The 25515-nt window shown below is 48.6% G+C and overlaps 1 protein-coding gene across 1 annotated transcript in view; it reads right to left on the reverse strand.

Annotated features, from left to right (window-relative positions):
* The window catches only part of HS1BP3 (HCLS1 binding protein 3), a 100155-nt gene that overhangs the window by 57498 nt on the left and 17142 nt on the right, over positions 1–25515 (reverse strand). Inside the window, exons 3-4 of the mRNA XM_074991327.1 lie at positions 14488–14695; positions 9823–10015 (exon numbers count right to left, since the gene is read on the reverse strand). Coding sequence (XP_074847428.1) covers positions 9823–10015; positions 14488–14695 — 401 coding nt within the window. The remainder of the gene's footprint in view (positions 1–9822; positions 10016–14487; positions 14696–25515) is intronic.

Below are 25515 nucleotides of genomic sequence, written 5' to 3' on the forward strand. Positions count from 1 at the left end.
TAGGAACGTCAAGGGGAGCTAACTGCTTGGCGGAACACCAGGCTGTGAATTGAGTCCATTTCTGCTTGTAAGTCCTCCTGGTGGAGGTCCTTCGGTTTCATTCCAGGACTTGTTGTACTCCCTCTGTACACGTGCTCTTTAAAGAGCTGAGCCATGGATTAGCCATGCTTGTAGGTGCAGACCCTGGGGGTGCAGGTGCACTAAGAACCCCTGAGCCTGCGTGAGTAAGTCCGGTGCCACCGGTAGAGGGAGCGGTGGGCGGTCTGACATGTGCAAAAGCAAGGGAAGCCATTGCTGCCGATCCCAAGCAGGACTATGAGTATCATGCGAGCTCTCTCCCTTCTGGCTTTGTGCAAGACCTTGTGGCAAACAGATCGATCTGGGGGAAACCCCCATGTACGAAAAATGTGCCGTAGCAGATCGGAGTGGATCTGCCATTCGTGCGTGATTGCAAAACGCCTGCTCAGCTGATCTGTTTTCATGGCGTGAGCGCCCGGCAAGTACGAGGCTTTCAACGTTATGTTGTTGGCGATGCACCAATTCTACAATCGGACTGCTTCCGCACACAGGGCATGGGATCGTGCTCCTCCTTGTCGATTGATGTAAAACATAGTGGAGGTATTGTTGGTATTGAATTCTGACTACTTTGCCACGTAGGTAATCTCGAAAATGTTTGCAGGCGTCCAACACTGCTCTGAGCTCCAGCATGGTTATGTGCAGTGTCTGTTCCGCAGGGGACCATAGCCCTTGCGGTACCTTGTCGCCGATGTGCGCTCCCCATCCTATGTGGGAGGCGTCAGTAGCAAGAAAAAAATAGAAATTTGTGGTTGGTGAAAAGGCACCCCCCACTAGCAGATTCTCGGGGTTTTCCCACCACACCAGGGATCTGCACACGTCTGTTGTGGGCGACACCACCCTGTGGACAGTGTGGGATGCCGGTTTGTAAACGCTCACCAGCCAATGCTACAGGCTTGACATGTGCAACCTGGCATTCTGTACCACAAACGTCGCTGCCGCCGTATGGCCCAGCAGCTGTAAGCACGTTAAGACCGGCACCGTGGGGCTGTATGTAATGACTTGCACCAGCGAACCGATTGCGCGGAAGTGGGCGTCGGGTAGGTACACCCTTGCTGTGATAGAGTTTATGCGTGCCCCTATGAACTCTATATGTTGTGTGGGTTCGGACTTTGACTTTGCGAGGTTGATGACTAGGCCCAGCGAAGAAACGTTTCCGCTGTGATGCGTATCATGCGTGAGACCTCTGCCTTCAAGGTCCCTTTTAGCAGGCAGTCGCCCAGATATGGGAAAAATACAACACCCCCTGTCTGTGCAGGTAGGCTGATACCACTGCCAGGGTTTTGGTAAAGACTCTGGGGGCCGAGGAGAGGCCAAACGGAAGAACCCCGTGCTGGAAGCACTCCTGGCTGACCGTGAAGCGGAGGAAGCATCTGTGTGCCGGGTGGATCATTATATGAAAGTAAGCATCTCGTAAATCGAGTGCTGCAACCCAGTCTCCATCGTCCAGTGCCGTGAGTATCAAGGCAACTGTGATCATCCGAAACCATTGCTTACGCAAGTAACTGTTGAGGCCCCGAAGATCTAAGATGGCCTCCAGTGTCCTGTTTTCTTCTCTGGTAGGAAGTAGTGTGAATAAAAACCTTCCCCTGGAATTATTCCGGCACTCTTTCCACCGCCCTTATGAACATAAGGTGAGTCACCTTCTGCTTGAGCCTCGCCTCGTGGCAGTGTCCCTGAGGTGAAGCCTGGTGGGAGGCTTCGTCGGTGGAAGTGACTGGGAGGGGATCGCGTAACCCGTGGCTATGATCTCCAGCACCCATATGTCTGTGGTGATCTTTTGCCATTGGGAGTGGAACGGTCTGAGGCGATGATGGAACATGAAATGAGAGTGGCATTGAGCGAGGGTATTGATAGTGCAGCCCCTGACCTACCCATCAAACTTGTTGCCTTTGGGCCTGACCCGAGGGCGTACGGCTTTGTTAAGAATGTCGCCTAGGAGTTCTGTACTGTTGCCTCTATTGATAGCGCCCTTGGCCGTAGCCCCATTGATATTGAGCACGCTGTGGTTGTAAGCGTAGCGTCTTTGCTGAGGGTAAAAGTTTTCCCTCCTGTCAGGGGGAGTATAAATGCCCGAGGTTCTAAGTGTAGCTCTCGAGTCCTTACTGGGGTGAGGGACCGAGTCGGTTGAGTCCGCAAACAGCTTTTGTGTATCAAAGGGAAGGTCCACGATCTTCGCCTGTAGGTCCCTCGAGATACCCGCCGTCTGGGGCCAGGATTCTCTACGCATGACCACTGCTGTAGCCGTTGAACGTGCTGCCGTGTCCGCCACATCCAGAGCAATCTGGACTCCCGTCTGCGATGTGGCGTAGCCCTCTTGAACCATCGCCTTTAACACCGGCTTTTTATCTTCTGGAAGTGAATCCATGAGGGGAGTAAGCCCGGAGTAATTATCAAAATTATGGTTTGCTAGGTGTGCCCATAATTTGTCACTCTCAATTGCAGGATAGGAGAGGAATATACCTTCCTGCCAAACAGCTCTAGCTTCTTAGCATCTTTGTCCGATCCCCCGATTTGTACTGAGAAGCCTTTGACCTCTGCTGGGACGACCCGACCACCAAAGAATTTGGTTGTGGGTGACTGAAGAGGAACTCCATGCCCTTTGCCGGGAAGAAGTACTTCTTATCCGCTCTCTTGTTCGTAGGCGGAACAGAGGCCGGAGTCTGCCATATAGTAGTGGCTGACTCCAGAATAGCTTCGTCCAGCGGAATAGCAATTTTGGATGAAGCCGGGGGTCTCAAATTTTTCAGGAGTTTGTGATGTTTCTCCTGCACCTCTGCCGTTTGAATGTCTTGCGTGAAAGCCACCCTTCTAAACGGCTCCTGAAACTGTTTAAAGTCATCCGGGGGAGAGATGTCCCCGGGGTCCATGGCCTCATCTGGGGAGGATGAGGAGGAACCACTAAGGCAAACCTCCCTTGAACCCTCAGGTTCCTGCGGTCGATGATACACTTGCTCGCCGGAGGATCGTGAAGGAAAGTCTCGGGGTTCTAAAATTAACTCCCCTTTAGACAACTGTGTTTCCATCCCCAATCGGGAGTGCCCACGGGGGTATTGAGCGGCCGGGGGGGGGGGGACCTGCCCCTGGGTGTAGGCCTGTGGTTTGTCTGTGTCCAGCCTGATAAGGACGACCATGGCAGCACAGGCAAGGGTCCGGGGATGGACACCTAGACCACTTGCGGGGTGTGTACCCCCGATGTCTGGGAGAGCGAGACCTCCACGACGACACAGATAGAGGTGAGACTGGCTTATGATAGTACGCCAGGGGATCCAATCCCAGAAACGGCGAAGGTGGCCCAAGCCATGGTGACATTGGTTGGAGGAACGGAGAAGGAGATTTTTTTTGTTTCTTTTTTCTGGATGGGCCGGTGGAGACACAGGCCTTTGCTGCGGCGTGTGTATCACAGGGCGAGGGCTTGGTGCTAACAGCAGCGCAGCCCTGTGCAGAGATGGACTGCGGCGCCGGGTTTTTGATGTTGCCTTGCCCCTCTGCTGTGGGGCCGGCACCGCCCCCTTCCGTGCCGGGGATCTCGGCCCCGCTGTCGGTGCCGCGCGGGTATCCCCCTCCGGTGCCTGCAGGCTCCGTGCCTGGCAGCCCTGCACTGCTGGTGCCGCGGGGGTCTGTGCCACCTGTGGCAGTGCCACCGGTTCCGGCGCTTGCCTGGCTCACGCTCTAGGCACCGCGCGTGCTGGCTGTTGAATAATCGGAGGCTCAGCCTCTGCCACGTGCGCTGCCGCGCTGCCGCTTGCCTGAGTATGCAGCTGGTGGCTGTGTGCTCCACTCGTCCTGCTCGCTGCAAACGCACGGCAAGGATCGAGCCAGGGAAAGTTTCCTCTGTTTCTGCGCTGAGGGGGTCAGAGAGAAAAGCTGCCCTCCGCTTATGCAACTCAGAGGGCCCTTCTGGGTGAGGCTTCTCCAGCAAGTCCAGCTGGAGAGCCTTATCAACAAGAGCATTTTACGCCTCATTGCTCTGTCCTCCCGTCTGGGTAAGCTGTAATTCCCCCAGGTGTCGGATGCCTTCGCTATGCCCCACGGAGGCCGGCATAGCTTCACGGCATGACTCCCACTTTCTAAAACCTGAAGAGGCCATTGCGGTGAGTCCTTTGTTGGTAATAGGGTACTTAGCACTTAATCCGTGCCTTTCCACCCCAAATAGCGATCACCGGCCTGCGGGGCAGCGGGTGGCCTAAATGGCCTTCACGTCCGCTCTTCTCTTCTCCGCTCCTCTCTTTTTTCTTTTTTTTGCTGATATTCTCTTTGTCTTTGCTTTCTCTCTCTTTTTTTTTTTTTTTTTTTTTTTTTAAATAACCGAAACAACAAATTACACGTGGAAAAAAACCACTAAGTAATCTGACTCTGGCCTTAGCCTGAGTGGATTCCGTCTGCAGCCGATGGCGGTTGAGAAGGAACTGGCGGGGACCGGATCGCGCACACAGCTGGGGGCGCGCAGGGGGGCGGCGCACGCCGGCGCATGCGCGATCCAGGAGAAACTGCTGGAAGATTTCCGATCTGCGGCGCCGGGCAAGCCAGACACCTATTGTGGAGCACCCACGGGGACCACTCGAAGAAGAACATGTCTTTCACTCATGGCTTTGTCTTCACTGTTACAAAGGCAGTTTCTTTACAGATAGATTTTAAAAAAAAGAGTTCACACACTGCAAAATCCTAAATGGAGACAAGGCACCTAACAAAGCTGTTCACCAACTCCACATGCCACGAACAGCTGGTTTCTCCTAGCTTGCAACTCAACATATCGTAGCTTTCCAGACGTGTCACTAAAAGTCAGGCAGCATAAACAGTGACAGCACTTCCACCGACAAAAAACTTTCATCACCTATGAGCACCACTTGCTGTTGGCAGGGAAGCGTTAATGCCCACAGATGCAAATGGTGTGCGGATGGCAGGGGGGCACTGGCCACATGCCCCTGCCCCACCCCTTCCCACCCTTGCTCCACCCATGTCCCACTGCCTCTGGTGAGTGCGAGCAGTCCACCCCCAGCCCCCAGAGCGGTGCAGGCTGAGAGTAGCGTGAGCAAGTAAGTGGCTGGCAGTGAGGGAATGGCGGTGCATAGAGGGTGCACAGGGGCTCAGGCACCCCTGCACCTTGCCTATACCTTCCAACAAAGCATGCTTTACACTAGCATTTGCCTCAGCAAAGCTTTTGTCGTTTGGGGTGGAGGGAGTAACCACCTGTGAACAACAAAAGCTTTGTCGCTCATTTGCCAGCATAGACAAAGCCATAGTTCACCTCGAAGTAAAGCTATAGAGCCTTGTCTCCAGGATTTTGCAGCAGGCCAGCTAACGTGTTTTAGTTAATCCAAGCCAAAAGTCGTAAACACACTCTCTTTCTTTTTTCCCTTTTGGGTCAGCAAGGACAGAGCCTAAGAAGAAATCACAGAATCTTAAAAGCAAGATTCTGAAGTGCCTGCCTCACTAAAGGAGAGAAAACAAACCAAACGTGAAAAGGAAGATTTCAAATGTCAGCACAAGGGGACCTAGCATTGCTAATAATTTATACTGAAACTAGACAAAACCTAGTGAAAAATCCATCACTGGAACAAAAAGAAGCACCCCATAGGCTCAATCCTCTACTGGATGAGCAAGTGTTGAAAGAGCAGGTACTCTGTGCTAAGAATGTCTGCTTCAAGAGGATCTGCAACTTCTGTATATAGATCTGTCAAAATATTTGTACAGACGCTCATGATAACCCTATTGCTTGGCAAGTAACAGTGTACCAAAATAACAGAACTGGGGCAGACGGGAGAGAAGACAGAAAAAAAATTCATTCCTCTGAGATATTTGTTTTTGGATAAAGCAAACCACTCCATGACATAACTAGGGCCCCATTTAGAGCATGATTAAAGTCAGAAATGGGTCTTAAGAAAGCAGCACAGTATACAGAACAGATAACCTTATCAGAAGAATGTATTACAGATTTTGAACTGCTTCTGACTAGGATAACATTTTGAGCAGATAAAAGCTAAATGAAGTGACAGGTTTAATCTGGGTCACAAAACAACACAGAACAGAACAAAATTCAGGTTTACATAGCTCCCTTTATGAGCCACTGAGGCCAAAGAGCTTTAAAACGATGTCGGACAGAGGCAATTGCCTGTGCAAATGAGTCAACCACCCTATCTTCAGAAATAGTCTTGAACGCTGACAGGAGGTCACCCTGCTGTTATCTGTTTACCAACTGAAAAGTACAAGGTGGTTATTAATGTCCACCTGGATAGTCACCCGAGATATGGAGAATGAACCCTAGTTTAAAGCTTAATCCAAAAGGTGACTTGCTGAATAGCACCTATTGGAATTGTACTGCCATAGAAGCACTGGGTATGAGCCTAAGTTACAGCTTTATGGCCAAAAATAGGAGTGCTACCAAATAAAGCATGGCAACATCATGCGCAGGCCTGTGGTATGTGAGCTGCTTCACATCTGGACCTACAGAAAGCCATTCTGCCGTACACACAATTCAGTTACCTCACCTTGTCCACATCTGCTACTCTGACTTGTTCATCTTGCTGCAGTGCTGGCTACACATTTTCAAAGGTTTTTCACTGACTAAAACCTCTTAAATACGGAAATAGAGGTTGAAGCTCTCTAGTCCATCACCTTCTCATCCAGAACCATCGGTGATCCGGCATGATTTTAGCAAGCCAGATGACCACTTATCATGGGTGTGGCCAAGCTTCCCAGGGTCCCATAAAGTTTGTTTACAGCCACCAGTCCTGGCTCTCAGTGTTCTGGGCTGTTATTTAGCCGTAATTTACCCCTAAATATTATCTTCTAAGAGCCCTGTAAGCAGTGGAAGTGTTGGTAAGGCTGCTAGACAATATTGACCTCCTGTGGACTGGCAAATTCTCTCATTCAACACTGATCAGGTTCTGAGAGTGATGGATGAGAGGTTCAATCTGTCGTATGATTTTGAGGATTATTTTTCCTTTTTATGACCCTTTCGTACAGCACTATAGTTTCTGTATTTAGACATCTGAGTGTTTTACTTCTAACATTTGTTTAAGTATTTTTTAATATATTCATCAGTATCTGTTTTCATTCCACCCCCACCTCCCACCCTTCATCAGCCTTCACCACTCAGGTCATTTCCTTTGTTGTTATTCTATTGCCTTCCCTCCCTCTTTAACGTCACAAGTTGCAGAGGCACAGGCATGATTTTCCACAACCATTCCACACCCAGTTTCCGTGCTGCTCAATGAATTTAGCTTTATTTGATTCAAAGCCACAGAAGATGTAGACACAGTTTAACACTTTTAAGATGGTTTGAGCTTCTTGGTTGTAATGTAGGCTCTCTCTGTTCCTTCATGGCAGGTATATGGACAAAATTAATGGCATTCAAGCACATATTCTACACAATAAATTAAAAAAAAAAAGATGTGATTCATAAAATTTGCCCTCACATGAAGAAGCCAGTGTAATCCAGAAGGCTTGGGAAAAAAAATCACCTCTGAAAAGGTAACTTGTACATTTACACTATAAACCAGAACTGCTCCAGAGCCAACTTGACCTTCACAGTCACACGTGCAGATAAATCATCATAACCAACAACAAGCAGAAAAATGCAGAATTAAGATTGACTTCATCTCACCCAGAAGGGACTGAGTTTTACTTCTGCGCCTCACATGGCTCAAGCAGAGGAAACCCAGAGTAATGAGTGTTTGTAAAAGGTGCATCTACGAGTTACCACCATGTACAGATGTTATTTGCGGTTCGATAAGTGAGAAATTGGCTGGTATTTACAGGGCATTTTATTTTAGATGTTACAGTGGATTTTAATTATGGCAGAGTGCCTGAAGTCTGGGCTCAGCATATATTTATGTTTTTGCACAGCACTTCACACAGTGGGGTCCTGGTCTTCTAAGCACCATGGTAAAACAAATTAATAATCAATAAAAATATATAACATAAGATCAGTAATGTAGGCACAAAAGAAGCTGCTCAAGACGTGAGGCCTGGTTCTGACCTCCAGGACCTTGTTGTAACACAGGAGTTATTCCCACTGAAGTTGGGGCAGTTACACCAGAGTCACAGCAGCAAAAATCAGATTCAAACTGATCCTTTCAACTTTAAATTTATAGTTTTTGTAACATCCTTAATACTGGTGCTCTCTACGCACAACTTGGAAAAAGAAAGAGATTAGCTAAATGCCAGAACCACCACCTGTGAAGCTTGAGTATATTGCTAAAAACGTGATTTTTTAAAAAAAATTCATCAACAATGCAGATGGTAGCTGAGCACCTATTTTAAGTGCCTTATTTGCTCTTACTTAGGCAAAACACCATTGATTTCAACAAGAATGTTGCTTTGGAAAGAAACGTTGAACGGGAAGCTAAATGAGGCTTAAGTGCCAGATCTGTTCATCTGCCAATGCCCTAAAGAGATCCAAAGATTCAGAATTTTAGCTGCAAGAACAGAAAAGCAAACATCTTGTTTGTCTTGGCACTGTGAAATCTTTGCAATTTATCTCTGGCACAAGCAGGAAATCCAACAAAATGTTTTTAAACTCAAAATATCATTTTCTATCCAAAAAAGGAAAGCTTCTTTTGTAAACCGACCAGCTAAGTTAAGGATCATTTTGTGGGTACTATTGCAATACCTAGAGTTTCATTGTGAGCACCAATTTAACCTTTTTTTTTTTAAACTGTTCTATAATGAAACAATTTGTATACTTGGCAAACAACCTGTTCAATTGCTAAATCAGTAACAGTTAAAATATTCCAATGGCAAGCAAAGAACAAAATCCACTAACTAAAAAGAACAATGTCTGCAGGTTAGTAATTGCATTTTGCCCTAACAGTGGCAATTAGCTCTAAAACATGCTTCCAGAATTAAGCATCTCTGTTTGGCCCAACTGCAGCATAGGAAACCTACTCTTGGGAATGACCTTAGGTTAAATCATGGTCAGAGTTAAGTGGGAAAAGGAAAAGGAAAGATCCCACAAGCAATTCCTAAGGAGGAACCACTCCAGAACAGCATGGAAGTCCTAAGCCAGAAGCAACTAGAGATTTTGGGTGTCTGACTTGATACCAATATTCCATGTAAGCTGAGTGCTTAAGGAGCCACTCACAAGAGAATCAGGTGCCATCAAGATTATTCGTACAGAGCCCACAGCAGGCAGCTTGTGTTTCTATTGGTGGTGCACATTAACATATGCTATGGTGCACTTGATAAAATTTATTCTGCATACAATAAAAAATTAGAGGGAACGTTACTTCACACCCTTTACAGAACACTGATTTTCAAAGGAGGGTGTTTAACATTTTCTGAAATTCATGACCCTTTAAAAAACCTCAAGTTGGGCACTGCTGACAATGACACTATTACTCCTGCCACTGCCAACAATCCTGGCTACAGAGCAAGACATTAAGCCAACTTAGCCACAGGGCTTGTGTTGTCAGTTAGAAGTGGACTGAGGAATTAGTGAGCTACTTCAGTTTTAAATAAAGAAAACAGCTGCCTTAGAATTACAAGATAGATAAACAACCCTAGATACCTACTTAAGTAGGTCTTGATTTAATTATTGTGAGTCTCCAGATCTTGTTGCTTATGCTCAGGATGATATGAGCTCTTTGGAGTCAGGGAGAAGAACATGAAAGCCCACATGTGGTGTCCTGCTTGCTCCCACAATGGTTGTGTACTATTCCAACTCCAGCTTCAATGGTGTGACAGAAACATGGCCCATAAAAATCTACAAAAAATAGCATGAACAAAGGAAGAAACCAGTCATACCTGATTATGCCAAGAGGATCTACATCTTCTTCCTCCTCTTCTTCAGCATCTTGATCTTTTACTAACCCAAGTGGAGGAATTACATTGGATGGCTTCTCCTCTTTGAAAAAATCTAACGCCTCATTTTCTTCATCTTCGTCCTTCTCAGGGACATTTTTACCTTTCAAATCAATTACGCTAGTAGATTTTGTCCCTGAGAAAAACAGTAATGCAGAAATAACTAAGACAGACAATTTAAACTTAGAGTCATACTTTCTCACTTCTCCCACTTGCTCTCAATGGTCAGGCTGGGCAACAGATTTCCTCTCTCTACAATCAGCTGTTGTCAACTATATCCAACAATCTGAATTAGAGAGTTAGTTCCCCTATCCACTAACAAGCCATTACATGTACCTCTGGATCTGGAATATCTGGGACTGACAACATATTTGAACTGCTCTCAGGTCAGACCCCAGGAGAGGGTGAGAACTGAAAGTACAATCCTGCACTTCATGAAAAATGAAGCTGACAGAAATATGTGATGCAATTCTTCAATTCACACATATAAACACAGATCTAAGTCAGGTAGAAGGGACTTGTTCCCCCTAGAACTGGGGTTCTCAAATTGTGACACACACATCCCTTGGGATATGCAAGACATCTTTGGAGAGCATGTAGGAGAAATTGTATAATGGTAGATTTTATTATTTTATGTATTGCATTTTCATAATAGGCTATTCAGAAAAAGCTTTAAAATTCCATGGGAAATTGGTTCTGTACAACAGAGTAATTTATTTACTTCAACAGGTACCCATGAGAAACCAGATATGCAGAGATGCTGCCCAACCTCCAATCACACTACAGCACAGATCCTATTCAACAACTGTCCAGTCTAACTGAGCTCAGAATTTAGTCTGTTTTGTTTTATTTTTTTTTCAGTTGTACATGTCGCAGTATAACGACATTGGCGTCAAACAGTGAAATATGGGCAATGTGAAGAAGAATACACAAAGTATCAGTGGTGGGAAGGACAGCACTAGGTGGAGAGCCGGGAGTTCTGGAATGGGCGTGCAATAAGGTGACTCTGACAACCTCTAGAGCATGCAGTACTCCAGAACCCAAGCTTCACAAGTGCCATTATTCCTTTGCTGATGGAAAATATCTGTGAAATCCTCCAACAATGTATTGCATCCCCCTCTAGTGCACGTCCACAGAGAGGATAATGGCCTACTACTGCTCTCATTTACTCCATTCACTCGTGCCCAATGTCTGGTGAGTGGGCATTAACGTTCCAACTCTTAAGATAATCCTTGTGGGTGTCTATCTAATGCCATATGTCAGAACTAATTTTTCCCCATTTGATTTTTAAAAAACTTAAGCAAGTACACACAAAAATATTCCATTACAAGAACATTATTAATGATACAATGTCAAACACCCCAAAGTCAGGAAATACCAGAATTAAGATTACTGGTGCAGCCCCTGGGGAGTATGCATTATGATACAGTCTTTAATTATTTGATTACATTCTTTAAACACAGGACCCTCTGTTTCATTTGTTTTGTGAGCAGCTATTCAATACTGTCTCTTCTCCTCATTGTTCAGTGTGCAGCCCCAAGCCGTATTTACTGTGAATCCTACCATGAAGGCAAAATTATTAATTTCCTTAGGGGCTTTCCGATGGCATTCATCGCTATCGGATCCACGTGCTTTACAGACATCAAGTCAAGGGTGCTCAACGTAGGGAACGGGACCCCTCAGGGAGACATAAAATTTCCTGTGGTGGGTGGGGGTGGGGGGTGAGCACAGTTGGCTGCTGGGTCTCAGGCACATCTATCTCATTAAAAATGTCGGAATATGTTACTGGTTTTACATATGTGTATATAAAGAGTAATAAAGTTTTACTTTCTACACACGTATCTTCTTACATGTGACGAAAAGGTTTGTTTTTTGTTTTTTTTTTCCTATACGATCATAACCAAAATCTCCATTAGCTTGGATTACATTAAAGAGGTTGGGGGGCGGGGGGAGGAGGCTTCTAACTGCAGTAACGAAAAGGAGGGCCCAATATAAAAAAAAACCACTCACCCCTGCATTAATTACTGACTTTTACAACACCCCTGTGAGGAAAGTGGGCGTATGATCCTCCTTTTACATAGTGTTCTTCCCCCTGTGCATACGCCTTGTAAGGGCAGGGTGGCTTGCGTGCTCTTGCAACCCCGGGAGCTATGCCAGCAGGAGCTTAGTCCTTCTGGTAGGTTCACCCAAGCTGGAAAGGTCAAGGTGGGAGAAGCCAAACTAAGCATGTACAGGATTGGGGGGTTGGCTCAGGGCTAGCAACCCTGACCTAGAAAAAGCCCCCATCAAACTTGTTCGAAGTAAGAATCACGGCAGTACATGTGTCCCTGTCATGGACAAACAAGGAAATCTACATACAACAGAGAGGAAACAAGAGGCTTATTGGGCAGAATACTTTCAGGAAGTTCTACACAGGCCACCACCAGAAGAAGAAGTCGTCCATGTTCTAGAAGTAGAAATAGTTCTTAACATACGTAGTGCTCCACCAAAAATGGAGGAAATTAGAATTGTAATAAGATCCTTAAACAATGGTAAAGCTCCAGGACATGACAACCTCAGTGCTGAATTGCTCAAGGCAGAACCAGAACTTGCAGCCACTACTTTCCAACCGGTCTTTACAGCAATATGGGAAGAGGAGCAGATGCCAGAGGAATGGACTAATGGAATAATTTTTAAGATACCCAAGAAAGGAGCACTCAATGACTGTAACTGGCATGGCATTACTCTCCTCTCAGTGCCAAGCAAGATCATTGCTAAGATCATTATTCAGCAGATCTCAGATGCTGTTGACAAATAACTGAGGAAAGAACAAGCTGGCTTCCACAAAGGAAGGGGGTGTGTCGATCAAATTTTTGTCCTGCATAACATCACCGAGTAATGCATTGAATGGCAGAAGCTGATGTTCATCAGCTTACTTGGTTTTGAAAAAGCCTTTGACAGCATTCATCGGGATAGTCTTTGGCGTATTTTGAGAGCATATGGAATACCACACACAGTACAGCTTATCAAGAGTTTTTATAACAATTTCACATGTAGCATGGGAAACGATCTGTGCTTCAAAGTTCAGGCTGGAGTAAGGCAGGGATGCCTTATGTTTCCAATGCTTTTTAACTTAGTCATATACTGGGTCATGTGGCGTATGACAGAAGATGAGCCAAGAGGCAACAGATGGTCCATTTTCTCCACACTAGAGGACCCTGATTTTGCTAACAACTTTGTGTTGCTCTCCCATACACATTGTCATATGCAAGAGAAGATAAATTGACTCTATACTTTCGGAAAACAGGTCGGAGTAAGAGTTAGCCAGAAGAAAACAGAAGTCATGACCCTAAACATTGAGGCACCAGAATCAGTCAAGATCGATGGCCACAACCTACCTGCCACAGAGAGCTTTACATATTTGGGCAGTATCATCAGATAAGATGGAGGCATCAGAGGTGATATTCAGAGAAGTCTCAGTAAAACCAGAAACTTCTTCATGAGTGTGAATGCCATATGGAAGTCATCATAGTACAGCATCCACACCGAACTGGAGATGGAACAGAATGCTGGTGGATGACAGAGTATGACCTCGGTAAATTGTTGACCTTTCACACCAGAAGTCTTTGGAGGATCCTCCCTATTTTTTGGCCAAGAATAATTTCAAATCAGGACCTGCTTGCACAGTGCAAGCAAGATGACTTGGCCACCATCATTATGAAAAGATGCTGGAGATGGATTGGGCATGTGCTCAGGAATGATGGAAGCTCCATCGCAAAGACTGCTGTGCACTGGAATCCTGAAGGGAAGCAGAAATGAGGACAACCCAGAACAACATGGCACTGGATCACTGAAGTAGAAATGAAGAGCATGAATCACACTTGGGGCACTATTGAGAGGCTGGCCAGTGACAGACAGAAGTGGAGGACCTTTGTTGCTGCCGTACACTCCAGTAGGCATAAAGGACAATGATGATGATGACGACGACATGGCATTCGTTGATATTGGGTGTCTACTCTGAGATGCCTAAGGCCTGGTTTTACAGAGCATTACACAGCATTTTAAATGTTCATGGCACAGTTCCCACTGATGTCAGCTGCATCTGTGCGTGCTCAGCATTTCTGCAAATCAGACCACAGCACCACAAGGTCATTCACACAGAAAAAGAGGAGCACATTACCAGTGACAGTACGTGAAAAGATTGGTTTAAGTGACTTGGCCAGATCACACAGGAACCCTACAGGAGGTGGGGGGACAGAATCCAATTTTCCAGGGTGGCATTCCATGGCCTAAGCCATAAGATCATCCTTTCTCTTCCTGCAACCCCTGCCTCTTTCGCTACACGTCTTCCAACTTCAGCAACAAATAAAGCAAGTTCTACAGACAACAGCCTCTCCAATATGCAGCCCTCATTCATCTCCAGAGCAGGCCCATCCTGTGCAAAGAATGTGGCAAGGAAAAAAGAGGATGCAATCATGCCATTAAAGACTGTACCATAATGCATATGTACAAAGGGGAGTGAATAGAGGTTGCAGAGGAGACCTTAATTATGGTATTTCCTAACTTTTGAGTGCTTGCATTGATAGCATTTTAACAGGCTTGTGTGTGCAAGATGTTTCTTTTAGTTACCTAAGAATTCCAGTAATTCAGGACTCATTGCAAGTTTCAAATCTTTGGAAATGAGCCTCATGATATCATTGAACACCATTCTTCGTTCTCGGATATCGGATTCCCCAACAAACAGAGCTTTCCTTGGTAATGGTGGGAGAGAGGCCTGAGGATAGCGGGCAGTCAGCTTTTGATAAAAGTCGTCTATCTCGCTGTACTTCTTAGAGACCTGTAATGAAATACGCCTACTGTATTAGTTTATGACCAGACAAGCATAAAGGACAGACAGCATATATGCAGGGAGTTATACTTCATGAAACATGTACTTGTATGTCACAGTACAAAAGATGCAGTACCAAAAAGCTTGCTATCTGGACTGACGACAATTTGTCATCTTTGCAGTTCATCACACAGCCTCGTTGTGATCCCCTACGTCAGGAGTTCTCAAACTTCACTGCATCACAACCCCCTTCTGACAACAAAAATTACTACATGACTCGAGGAAAGTGGGATTACAGACTGAGTACTGCTTCCCTGAGTGGGGCAGCCAAACCCCAAGCCCCACTATCCTAGGTAGCATGGGGAGGGGACCAGAACTCAAGACTTTTTCTTTGGAAGTACAGACCCCTAATGTTTACCTACAAACTGACTCTTTGCTGCCTGCCGTAAGAGTGACGGGAGCCTCTCCTAGTGGAAAAAGCTGCAGGGATCTTTCTCCCAGCTTGCTGCTCTTCTTCAAGGCAGATTTGCCAACCTGGTGGGTAGCTGCCCTATGCTGTTGGTGCTTAAATGTCTGCTACATTGTGCATCTGATGTGCCTCATGACCAGCACAGAACCTCAGAACTTGTCAATACCTCTGTTCAATTAAGCCAAAAGAAAGATAAGAGGTGATTTGATCAAGGGCTATGAAGTCATCAAGTGGGTGTTTCTCCAGTAAGGTCCCTCAATGATCAGTTCTTGGCTCTACACTACTTAATTTTATCCATGATCTGAAAGAAAACAAAATCATTACTGATAAAGGTTGCGGATGCCACAGAAATTAGAGAAGGAATAAATTATGAAGAAGAAAGGTCAGAGTAAACTGGATTGCTTGGTAAACTGAGTGCAAGCAATCATTATGAATTGAATTTGGCTAAATGCCAAGGTACATGTAGCCTCAGATCCAGTGGACCACTATAAATGTTATTCGTAAGGCAATTTTATGCCAAAAAATTAAAAATTCTGTCACAAAAATTAAAAATTCTACATATAATACCTTCATATCCTGCAAAATTCTACATATTTGTCAAAATAAACACAATATAATCATACCTGTTTCAATTATTTTTGATCACTTATTTCAAAATACCTTTTGAAACAAGCAAGTATGTCTGCAACAATACAGACACCAAAAAAGATGCAAGAAGTGTTATTTTACAAATAATTTCCCTACTAGGCATATTAATACAGAGCTTTTATGTAATAATTCATTTAAATCATAATACATAATTGTATTTCTAGAACTCTTCACAGATACAAAATTTGATTCTGCAATTGGTATATTGGGGCATGTTAGGAGAAGCATTTCCAGCAGATCTAGAGAAGTTATTACTCTCCTCTATTCAGCACTGGTGAGGCCACATCTGGAGTACTGCGTCCAATTCTGGGCTGCCCCAGTACAGAAAGGATGTGGACGCATTGGAGAGGGTTCAGTGGAAGGCAACGAAAATGATTAGGGGTCTGGAGCACATGACCTATGAGGAAAGGCTGAGAGATTTGGGGCTTATTTAATTTGCAGAAGAGAAGACTGAGGAGTGATTTGATAGCAGCATTCCACTTCCTGAAAAGGGGCTCTAAAGAGGATGGAGAGAAACTGTTATCAGTTATGACAGGTGGCAGAACAAGGAGCAATGGTCTGAAGTTACAGAGAGAGAGCTGGAGTTTGGACATTAGGAAAAACTGTTTCATCAGGAGGGTAGTGAAGAACTAGAATGCATTACCTAGAGAAGTCGTGGAATCTCCATCCCTAGAGGTTTTTAAGTCCCAGCTTGACATAGTTATGGCTGGGATGATTTATTTGGGGTTGATCCTGCTACGGGCAGGAGGCTGAACTAGATGACCTCCCGAGGTCCCTTCCAGCCCTAGGATTCTATGATCTGCATCCACAACAATGAACCACGGATAGCTGCACTGACACCTAGGGAGGCGTATCTCTGCAGATATAAAGTGGGTATTCACCAATTTGTAAGGTTCTAGATGCAAAATTTGTATCCACAGCCGCATTTGCATATACAAAACTTGAGCTGCAGATTGCCACATCCATATCCGTGGATTTCCAGGGCTTTATGTATTTCCCACATCCCTTAGAAGCACTGCCAAGGCTTGTGGGAGCAGAGGTACCGGAGGTGCAGCGGGAGAGGGAAATAATTGCTGAGAAAGAGTAGGGGTGTGAACTTGGAGGGTGTTGGGGACAGATGGGGTTATTTTGGGTTAGGTACAGTACAGGTTACTTTAGGTGGAGGAGAAGAAGGGAATCCTAGGGAGCCTCCCCCATGTAGACTGTGACTGATCCCAGCCTCTCCCACTCAGTCACATCGGCTCCTTCCCTAAATGTACCTGCAGCCCCATGTGTTCTTGCACTCCTGGCCCCATGTTCCCCTGCACCTCCACTCAGACACCCACTGCCCCATCTCCATGGCGCCTTGAACTCCCCCTACCTGTCCCTATGCATCTCTTTGCCCCACTCAACCCCCCTTGAGCCTATGTGGTCCTGCACCCCTTCTTCCTGTCCCCATCTGTGCCCCCACTCAGTCACCCTCTGCCCCAACATGATCTTGCATCCCCTTCCCATCACCTCCCTATGTCTCCACTCCCCTGCCCCAGTTTTTCCTCCCCCACTATCTCTTATGAGCCCCTGTCAGACCTCCACCCAGCACCCCCACACCGTCTCCTCATTTGGCCTGGCACGTGTGGGGAAGGAGGCTGTCCAGGCTTTCTCCCTTCCCCAAGCTGCTGGGAGCTACTGCTCTGGTCTAGCACCACAGTGCCCTCTTGTGGGCATAAGTTGGAATGACAGCAGCTTTCAAGCAGAAGTTTTTTTATGAAATAAAGTAAATAAATACAGTAAAAGCACGTGTACCTAATTAATTACGTGCACACAGTGGCGCAGTATTGCCCAGTGTAAAACCCCAGAAAATGTTACGATTCCAACACAAGCCAAATCATTGCAAATACACTCATCCCTCGCTTCACCAGCACAATTGATTCCCAGCTTTCTGCTTGTAGGCAGAAACTCGTAAGAGGGACACTAAATTCCTATTAAATTACATGTAAAAGTCTCTGATTAGTTCCTAGGGCTCCCAACTGGGGGAAGAAGTGGCAGCACGTGGCGCTGGTTTTGAAAGGTGAGTGAACCTTGGGCTGGGGGTAGTTTAGGGCTGTGAGCAGGAGGGAGGGCTAAAAGGTGGGAGGGTCTGGCTGTCTGGGTGCGGGCTGGCAAGGGGGTCTGGCTACGGAGGTTTGTATCCATGGGGCCAGCGGGGGTCAGGCCGGCGAGGTTACAGGCGGAGGTGGGGGGGTCTGGCCGCGGGGGTTACAGGTGGTGGGGGCAGGGTCTAGCTGCGGGACGCGGGGAATACAAGCGGCCATGGAGCAGTCTGGCCGCAGAGGGAGGGGTCTGGCCATGCAGGGTACAAGCGGCCGTGGAGCGGTACAGGCAGCTGCAGAGGGGTATGGCCACGGGGGTCACGGGTGGTGGTGGGGGGTGCCTGGCTGCAGGGCTGCGGGGGGTACAGGCAGCTGCAGAGGGGTATGGCCACGGGGGTCACGGGTGGTGGGGGGGGTGCCTGGCTGCAGGGGGTACAGGCAGCCATGGGGATTACGGGGGGTCTGGCCTCGGGGCTTTGGGGGGGTACAGGCAGCACAGAGCATTCTGGCTATGGGGGGGGAAGAGGTCTGGCTGGGGGCGTACAGGCGGCCGCAGGGGGGGTCTGGCCCCAGGGCATACAAGCGGTGGGGGGCGGATCTGGCCGCGGGGCGTACAGGCAGCCACGAGCTCAGGCTGCTGAGCCTGCAGGGGGGTCAGACTGCGGGGTCACCAGGGGTACAGGCAGCAGGGCCAATAAGGGGGCCTGGCTGCTGTGGTTTACGGCTACGGGGGGGGGGGGCAAGCGGCGGGCAGAGGTCTGGCGGCGGGGCCAGCAGGGGCATCGGGCTGCCACAGTTTGGGGCTGTGGGGCCACGGGGAGTGCAGGCAGCAGTGGGTGTCAAGCTGCAGGGCCAACAGGGGGTCAGGCTGCAGCAGGTTGGGGCTGTGGGGAGGGTCAGACTCGGGGGTTGGAGCCAGGGGGAGGAGGGTAAGGGTCGTATGAGCAGGGGAGGTTCACTCGCAGAGTGAACTAGGGTAGGTAAGTGTGTCCCTCGGTGAAGCGAGCACTCGTAAATATAGTACTTGTTTAACGAGGGATGAGTGTACTATGTCCGAAGCATACTAGTCTGCTACCTGGAAGCTTGCATATTATTATACCTTGCAAAATAATTTGAGATGGTGCTTAAGTGCCCTCTGCTGGAATAGTCTACCACGTACCAGACTCAGGGTTAGAGATCTAATATATTTTTTTAATTCAGTCAAGTAAATAAAAAAAAAAAAAAAAAAAATCAAAACTTGATCTGTCGTGCGCACTTCAAAGGACTTTCGCCTATTACCTACAATTCTTCTAGGCCCTGATCCTGCAAAAACACGTGTGCTTAACTTTCCTCTTGTGAGTAGTATCCTTGGGCTACATTCTCAAATGATGTAAACTGCCACAATTCCATTGATTAAATGCAACTACACTAATTACCACCTGAGGCTCTGCTTAATCAACTTCAAAGAAACTGCTCACATGAATAAAGCTAAGAACCAGTACATTTGCATTACTGGGGTCCTGCTTGCAACATTCATTTTGAAAAGTCAAAAGAACATACATTAGCAAGAATGATTTTGTTGTCAGGAAAACATAAACAAATGTAACGTGAATGAAAGTTTAATCTCTGATGGTAGGACAAGTAGTAATGATCTTAAATAGCAGCAAGGGATAGTGATTGGTTCTGCCTTGAGCGCAGGGGACTGAACTCAGTGACATCTCAAAGTCCCTTACAGTTCTAGCAGAGGATGAAAAGATGCTGAAGTATCTGGAAGGACAAGAAAACTGCTTGGAAGTTCAAAGTGGAGACTAAAACTTTGGCTCCAACCCTCTGAGTGATAAACATGAGGAATCCAACTGATTTCCCCAAGTTATGTGCAAAATTAAGTGCCTGCATAAACGGGCAAGATTGGGGCACTTGGCAGGGATTTCCAGAGGCCATCTTGGGGGCAGCTATGATACAGCTGTTGTTTCTACAGAGCACTCTAAATGTGACCGGAAACACAACTGAGTTTCCTATTAGTACAACGAGTATGATCCCATGGTTAACGCTTATCTACAGTGCCATAGTCCACAGCACCTTACAAACTGAAGTGTTTGACCAACTTCAGATTCACAAAGGTGCTGGTTTGAAGACTTATTTTGGAAGCTCAATGCTCAGATGGATATTCAACACAAAAAGAAAGGTTACTCACCGTAGTAACGGTGGTTCTTCGAGATGTGTCCCCGTGGGTGCTCCACATTAGGTGTCGGGCTCGCCCGGCGCCGCAGATCGGATCTTCCAAGCAGTTTATGCCGGACCGCGCATGCGCCGGTGCGCGCCACTCCCTTGCGCACTCCTAGCCACATGCGCGATCCGGTCCCCGCCAGTTCCTTGACCAACCGCCTCGGATGCTCCTGCAAAACACTAAACAGAGATCCGAAGCGGGGAGGATGGGCGGGTAGTGGAGCACCCACGCGGACACATCTCAAAGAACCACCGTTACTACGGTGAGTAACCTCTCTTTCTTCTTCAAGTGTCCCCGTGGGTGCTCCACATTAGGTGACTACCCAGCAGTAACCCAAGATAGGAGGTGGGTAATCGGATCATGTGCAGCTTGTCCCCGAGAGGACCGCTGTCGAGAGACGGGTATCCTCTTGGAATACCCTGTGAAGGGTGTAATGTTTGGCGAAGGTGTCATAGAATGACCAGGTCGCCGCTCTGCAAATGTCTTTTAGCGCAACGCCCTTGAAAAAGGCTGTTGATGCCGCCACCGCCCTAGTGGAATGAGCCCTGGCGTGGCCAGTAAAGGAGTCTTTTTGAGTTCGTAGCACATTTTTAAGCAGAATACGATGTGCTTTGAGATTCTCTGCGAAGAGAGACCTTCTCCTTTCGATTTGGAAGCGAGAGAGACTAGGAGTCTATCCGTTTTCCGGAAGGACTTGGTCCTGTCTATATAGAAGGCTAGCGCCCTCCTCACGTCCAGGAGGTGTAGGCGCGCCTCTTTGTTAGAGTTATGAGGCTTTGGATAAAACGAGGGTAAAACAATAGGTTCGTTAATATGAAACTCAGAAGAAACTTTAGGAACTAAGGCTGGATGCAGCTGTATGGTTACCGCCTCCTTGGAAAAAACAGTGTAGGGTGGCGTTGCCATAACTGCTGCAAGCTCGCTCACCCTGCGAGCTGATGTGATTGCGAGAAGAAAGGTCATCTTTATCGTAAGGAGGCGGAGGAAAACCGTGGCCAAAGGCTCGAACGCTGGTCCCGTTAGCGCATTAAGCACCAGGTCCAAATTCCACGAAGGTGGAATCGGTTTCCGAGGGGGGTATAGGTTTACCAACCGTTTGAGGAACCAGGTAACCATGGGACGGGCGAACACCATGTGCCCTTCCTCTTCGTGTCTGAAAGCCGAAATGACGGCAAGGTGGACCTTTAACGAGGACAGTGAGAGTCCTCCTCTCTTGAGGTCCAGTATATACTCTAATATTACAGGTATAGGCACCGAAAGGGGGGCTAGCTGTTTGGTAGAACATCATGCCGTGAAGCGAATCCACTTCTGCTTGTAGGTCTTCCTGGTGGAAGTCCTCCTGCTACTTTCTAGGACTTGTTGCACTTCCTCCGTACATGTGCTCTCTAGGGAGCTGAGCCATGGATTAACCACGCTTGTAGTCGCAGGCCTTGGGGGTGCGGATGCACTATGGACCCCTGGGCTTGCGTGAGCAGATCCGGCGCCACCGGAAGGGGCATCGGTGGACGGTCCGAGATGCGCAGGAGTAGGGGGAACCATTGCTGTCGATCCCACATTGGGACTATCAAGATCATTCGGGCTCCTTCCCTCCTGGCTTTCTGCAAGACTTTGTGGATCAGCACTGTGGGAGGAAAAGCGTAAAGAAGGGGGACCCTCCAGGAGATCGCGAATGCGTCCCCCAGGGACCCCCGTCCCAGTCCTGCCCTGGAGCAGAATCGTGGACACTTCTTGTTGTGTTGAGTGGCAAACAGGTCTATCTGGGGAAAACCCCATGCGTGAAAAATTGGTCATAGCAGATCGGGACAGATCTGCCACTCGTGCGTGAGTGCGAAACGCCTGCTCAGCTTGTCTGCCTTCACATTGTGAGCGCCTGGTAAGTACGAGGCTTTCAAGGTTATATTGTTGGCGATGCAACAGTTCCACAACCGGACTGCTTCCGCACATGAGGCACGGGACCGAGCTCCTCCTTGCCGATTTATATAAAACATGGTGGAGGTATTGTCTGTACTGATCCCAACTACTTTGCCTTGTATATGGTCTCGAAAGTGTCTGCAGGCGTTGAACACTGCTCTGAGCTCCAGTATATTTATGTGCAGTGACTGCTCCGTGGAGGACCACAGTCCTTGCGTCACCTCTTCGCCCATGTGTGCTCCCCACCCTATGAAGGAGGCATCTGTAGTAAGAAAAACCGATATTTGTGGTTGGTGGAAGGGTACCCCAGTTAGCAAGTTCTTGGGGTTTACCCACCATTGCAGGGATTTGCGCACCTCTGCTGTGGGCGACACCACCCTGTGAACGGTGTGTGCTGCCGGTTTGTATACGCTCGCCAGCCAGTGCTGCATGCTGCGCATGTGTAACCTGGCGTTCTGTACTACGAACGTCGCTGCTGCCATGTGGCCCAGCAGCTGTAAGCACGTCAGAACCGGCACCGTAGGGCTGAAGGTGATGACTTGCACGAGGGAGCCGATGGCCCGAAAGCGTGTCTCTGGTAGATACACTCTCGCTGTAATAGAATTTATGCGTGCCCCTATGAACTCTATGTCCTGTGTGGGGTCTATCTTTGATTTTGCCAGATTGATAACCAGGCCGAGCGAAGAGAACGTGCCTGCTGTGACGCGTATCATGCGTAGTACCTCCTCCTTCGAGGCCCCTTTGAGTAGGCAGTCCTCCAGATACGGGAATATAAATACCCCCTGTCTGTGCAGGTAGGCTGACACCACTGCCAACGTCTTGGTGAAGACTCTGGGGGCCGAGGAGAGGCCAAACGGTAGGACCTTGTATTGAAAATGTTCTTTGCCTACCATGAACCGGAGGAATCGCCGGTGAGCCGGATGGATAGTTATGTGAAAATACGCGTCTTGTAAGTCGAGGGCTGCGAACCAATCTCCATCGTCTAGTGCCGTAAGGATGGAAGCGACTGTGATCATCCGAAAGCATTGCTTGCGCAGGTACCGGTTGAGGCCTCGAAGATCTAAGATGGGCCTCCAGCCTCCTGTCTTTTTCTCCGTGAGGAAGTACCTCGAGTAGAACCCTTTCCCTTGCAGTTGCTCCGGCACTCTTTCCACTGCCCCTATGAGCATGAGATGGTCTACCTCCTGCTTGAGCCTCGCTACGTGGGAGGCCTCCTGGAGATGGGGCCTGGGTGGAGGTCGTGGCGGTGGGAGCGACTGGAAGGGGATGGCGTACCCTGTGGCTATGATCTCCAGCACCCATTTGTCTGTGGTGATCCTTTGCCACTGGTCATAGAATGGTCGGAGGCGATGGTGGAATAACCGCTTCGGATGACCTTGTGCGATGGTAGTGATGGCGCAGCCCTGGATCTGTGTGTCAAACTTGTGGCCTTTGGCCCTGCCCCGAGGACGCATGGCTCTGTTGGGAATGTCGCCTGGGAGTTCTGTACTGCTGATGCTGTTGATGTCGCCCTTGCTCGTAACCCCTGTGGTACTGGGGACGCTGTTGCTGGTACTGGTACCGTCTTTGTTGAGGGTAGTACTTTTTCTTTCTGTATGGAGGGGTGTAAATCCCCAGGGTCCTAAGCGTGGCTCTTGAATCTTTACTGGAATGAAGGACCGAGTCAGTTGATTCAGCAAACAGCTTCTGCGAGTCGAAGGGAAGATCGACTATCTTTGCCTGCAGATCCCTCGGTATACCCGAAGTCTGGAGCCAGGACTCCCTTCGCATCACCACTGCCGTGGCTGTGGAGCGTGCTGCTGTGTCCGCAACATCCAGGGCGATCTGAACTCCCGTCCTCGAGGCCGCGTAGCCTTCTTGCACGACGGCCTTGAGCACCGGTTTCTTGTCCTCTGGAAGCGAGTCCATGAGGGAGGTTAACCTAGTGTAGTTGTCGAAATTGTGATTCGCTAGATGCGCTGCGTAATTTGCCATTCGCAACAGTAGTGTGGAGGAGGAGTAGACCTTTCTGCCGAACAGCTCTAGCTTCTTGGCATCTTTGTCTGTTCCCCGTCTTGAATTGAGATGTCTTTGATCTTTGTTGTGACGACTCTACCACCAAAGAATTTGGTTGTGGGTGGCTGAACAGGAACTCCATGCCCTTCGCCAGCACGAAGTATTTCTTGTCCGCTCTCTTGTGGACAGGCGGAATAGTCGCAGGGGTCTGTCATATCATAGTGGTGGACTCCAAGATTGCTTCGTCAAGCGGTATTGCTATTTTGGAGGAGGCCGGAGGTCTCAGATTTTTGAGGAGCTTATGGTGTTTCTCTTGCACCTCTGCTGTCTGGATGCCTTGCGTGAAGGCCACCCTTTTAAACAGCTCTTGAAACTGTTTGAGATCGTCCGGAGGATGGACGTTCCACGGGGCCGTAGCCTCGTCCGGGGAGGAGAGTGAGGAGCCACCAGGATACGCCTCTCTGGACCCTTCTGGTTCCTGTTGGTGATGGTACATCCACTCGCTGGAAGCTTGCAAGGGAAAATCTCGGGGTTCCATAACCAATTCCCCCTGAGATACTTGAGTCTCTGTCCCCATTCGCGATTGCCCTTGGGGATACGGGACCGTCTGTGGGGATCTTTCCCTGGTAGACTGCCGGTGGTGTCTATGCGCCGCGTGATAGGGACGACCATGGCAGCATGGGCACTGTTCTTGGGAAGGTGACCTAGACCACTCCCTTGGTGCATACCCCCTGCGTCTGGGGGAGTGAGATCGTCGAGAGACCTGGGACACTGGAGAGAGCGATTTGTGATAGTACTCCAGCGGCTCAAACCCCAAGAAGGGTGAAGGTGGTCCCAGCCAGGGCGAGGCTGGTTGTAAAAATGGAGACGGGTGCTCCGGGTAGGCTGGGGGGACCCCTGCCTTCTAGTTGGAGTCTGCAGCATGAGCGGAGGGCTGAGAGAAAGCAACTCTGCAGCCCTGTCTGGAGAGGGGCTGCGGTGCCTCGTTTTGTGTGCAGCCTTCCCCCTCCCTTGAGGGCGTGGGTCTGCCCCCTGACGTGCAGGGGATCTCGGCCCCGTCCGCGCCGCGCTCGGCACGCTCATGGGCGGTGCCGCACGGGCAGTGTCCTCCGATGCCTGCAGGCTGCGTGCCTGTGCGCTCTGCACCGCCGGTTCCCTGGGGGTCGGTGCCGCTGCCTGCGGTGCCGCCGGTACCGGCGCTTGTTTAGCCGCCGCCCTGCCTGCGGTGCAGGGCGGCTGTTTGATCATCGGAGGCTGAGCCGCCTCCACGTGACTCTCCGTGCCGCCGCCGATCAGCTGTTGCTGCGGCTGGGGGCTGTGCGCTCCTCCCGTCCCGCTCGCTGTTGCTGCCGGCAGGGATCGGGTTGGGGAGACTTTCCTCCGTTTTTGCACTGATGGGGTCAGGGAGGCGGCTTTCCTTTTATGGGCCCCGGAGGGTCCCTCCTGCTGCGGCCGCTCCGGCACGTCTGGCTGGAGGGCCTTGTCGAAGAGCAGCATTTTAAGCCGCATCTCCCTGTCCTTCCTTGCTCTG

This window comes from Carettochelys insculpta, chromosome 3, assembly GCF_033958435.1.
Source record: "Carettochelys insculpta isolate YL-2023 chromosome 3, ASM3395843v1, whole genome shotgun sequence".
In the NCBI taxonomy this organism is placed as follows: Eukaryota; Metazoa; Chordata; order Testudines; family Carettochelyidae; genus Carettochelys; species Carettochelys insculpta.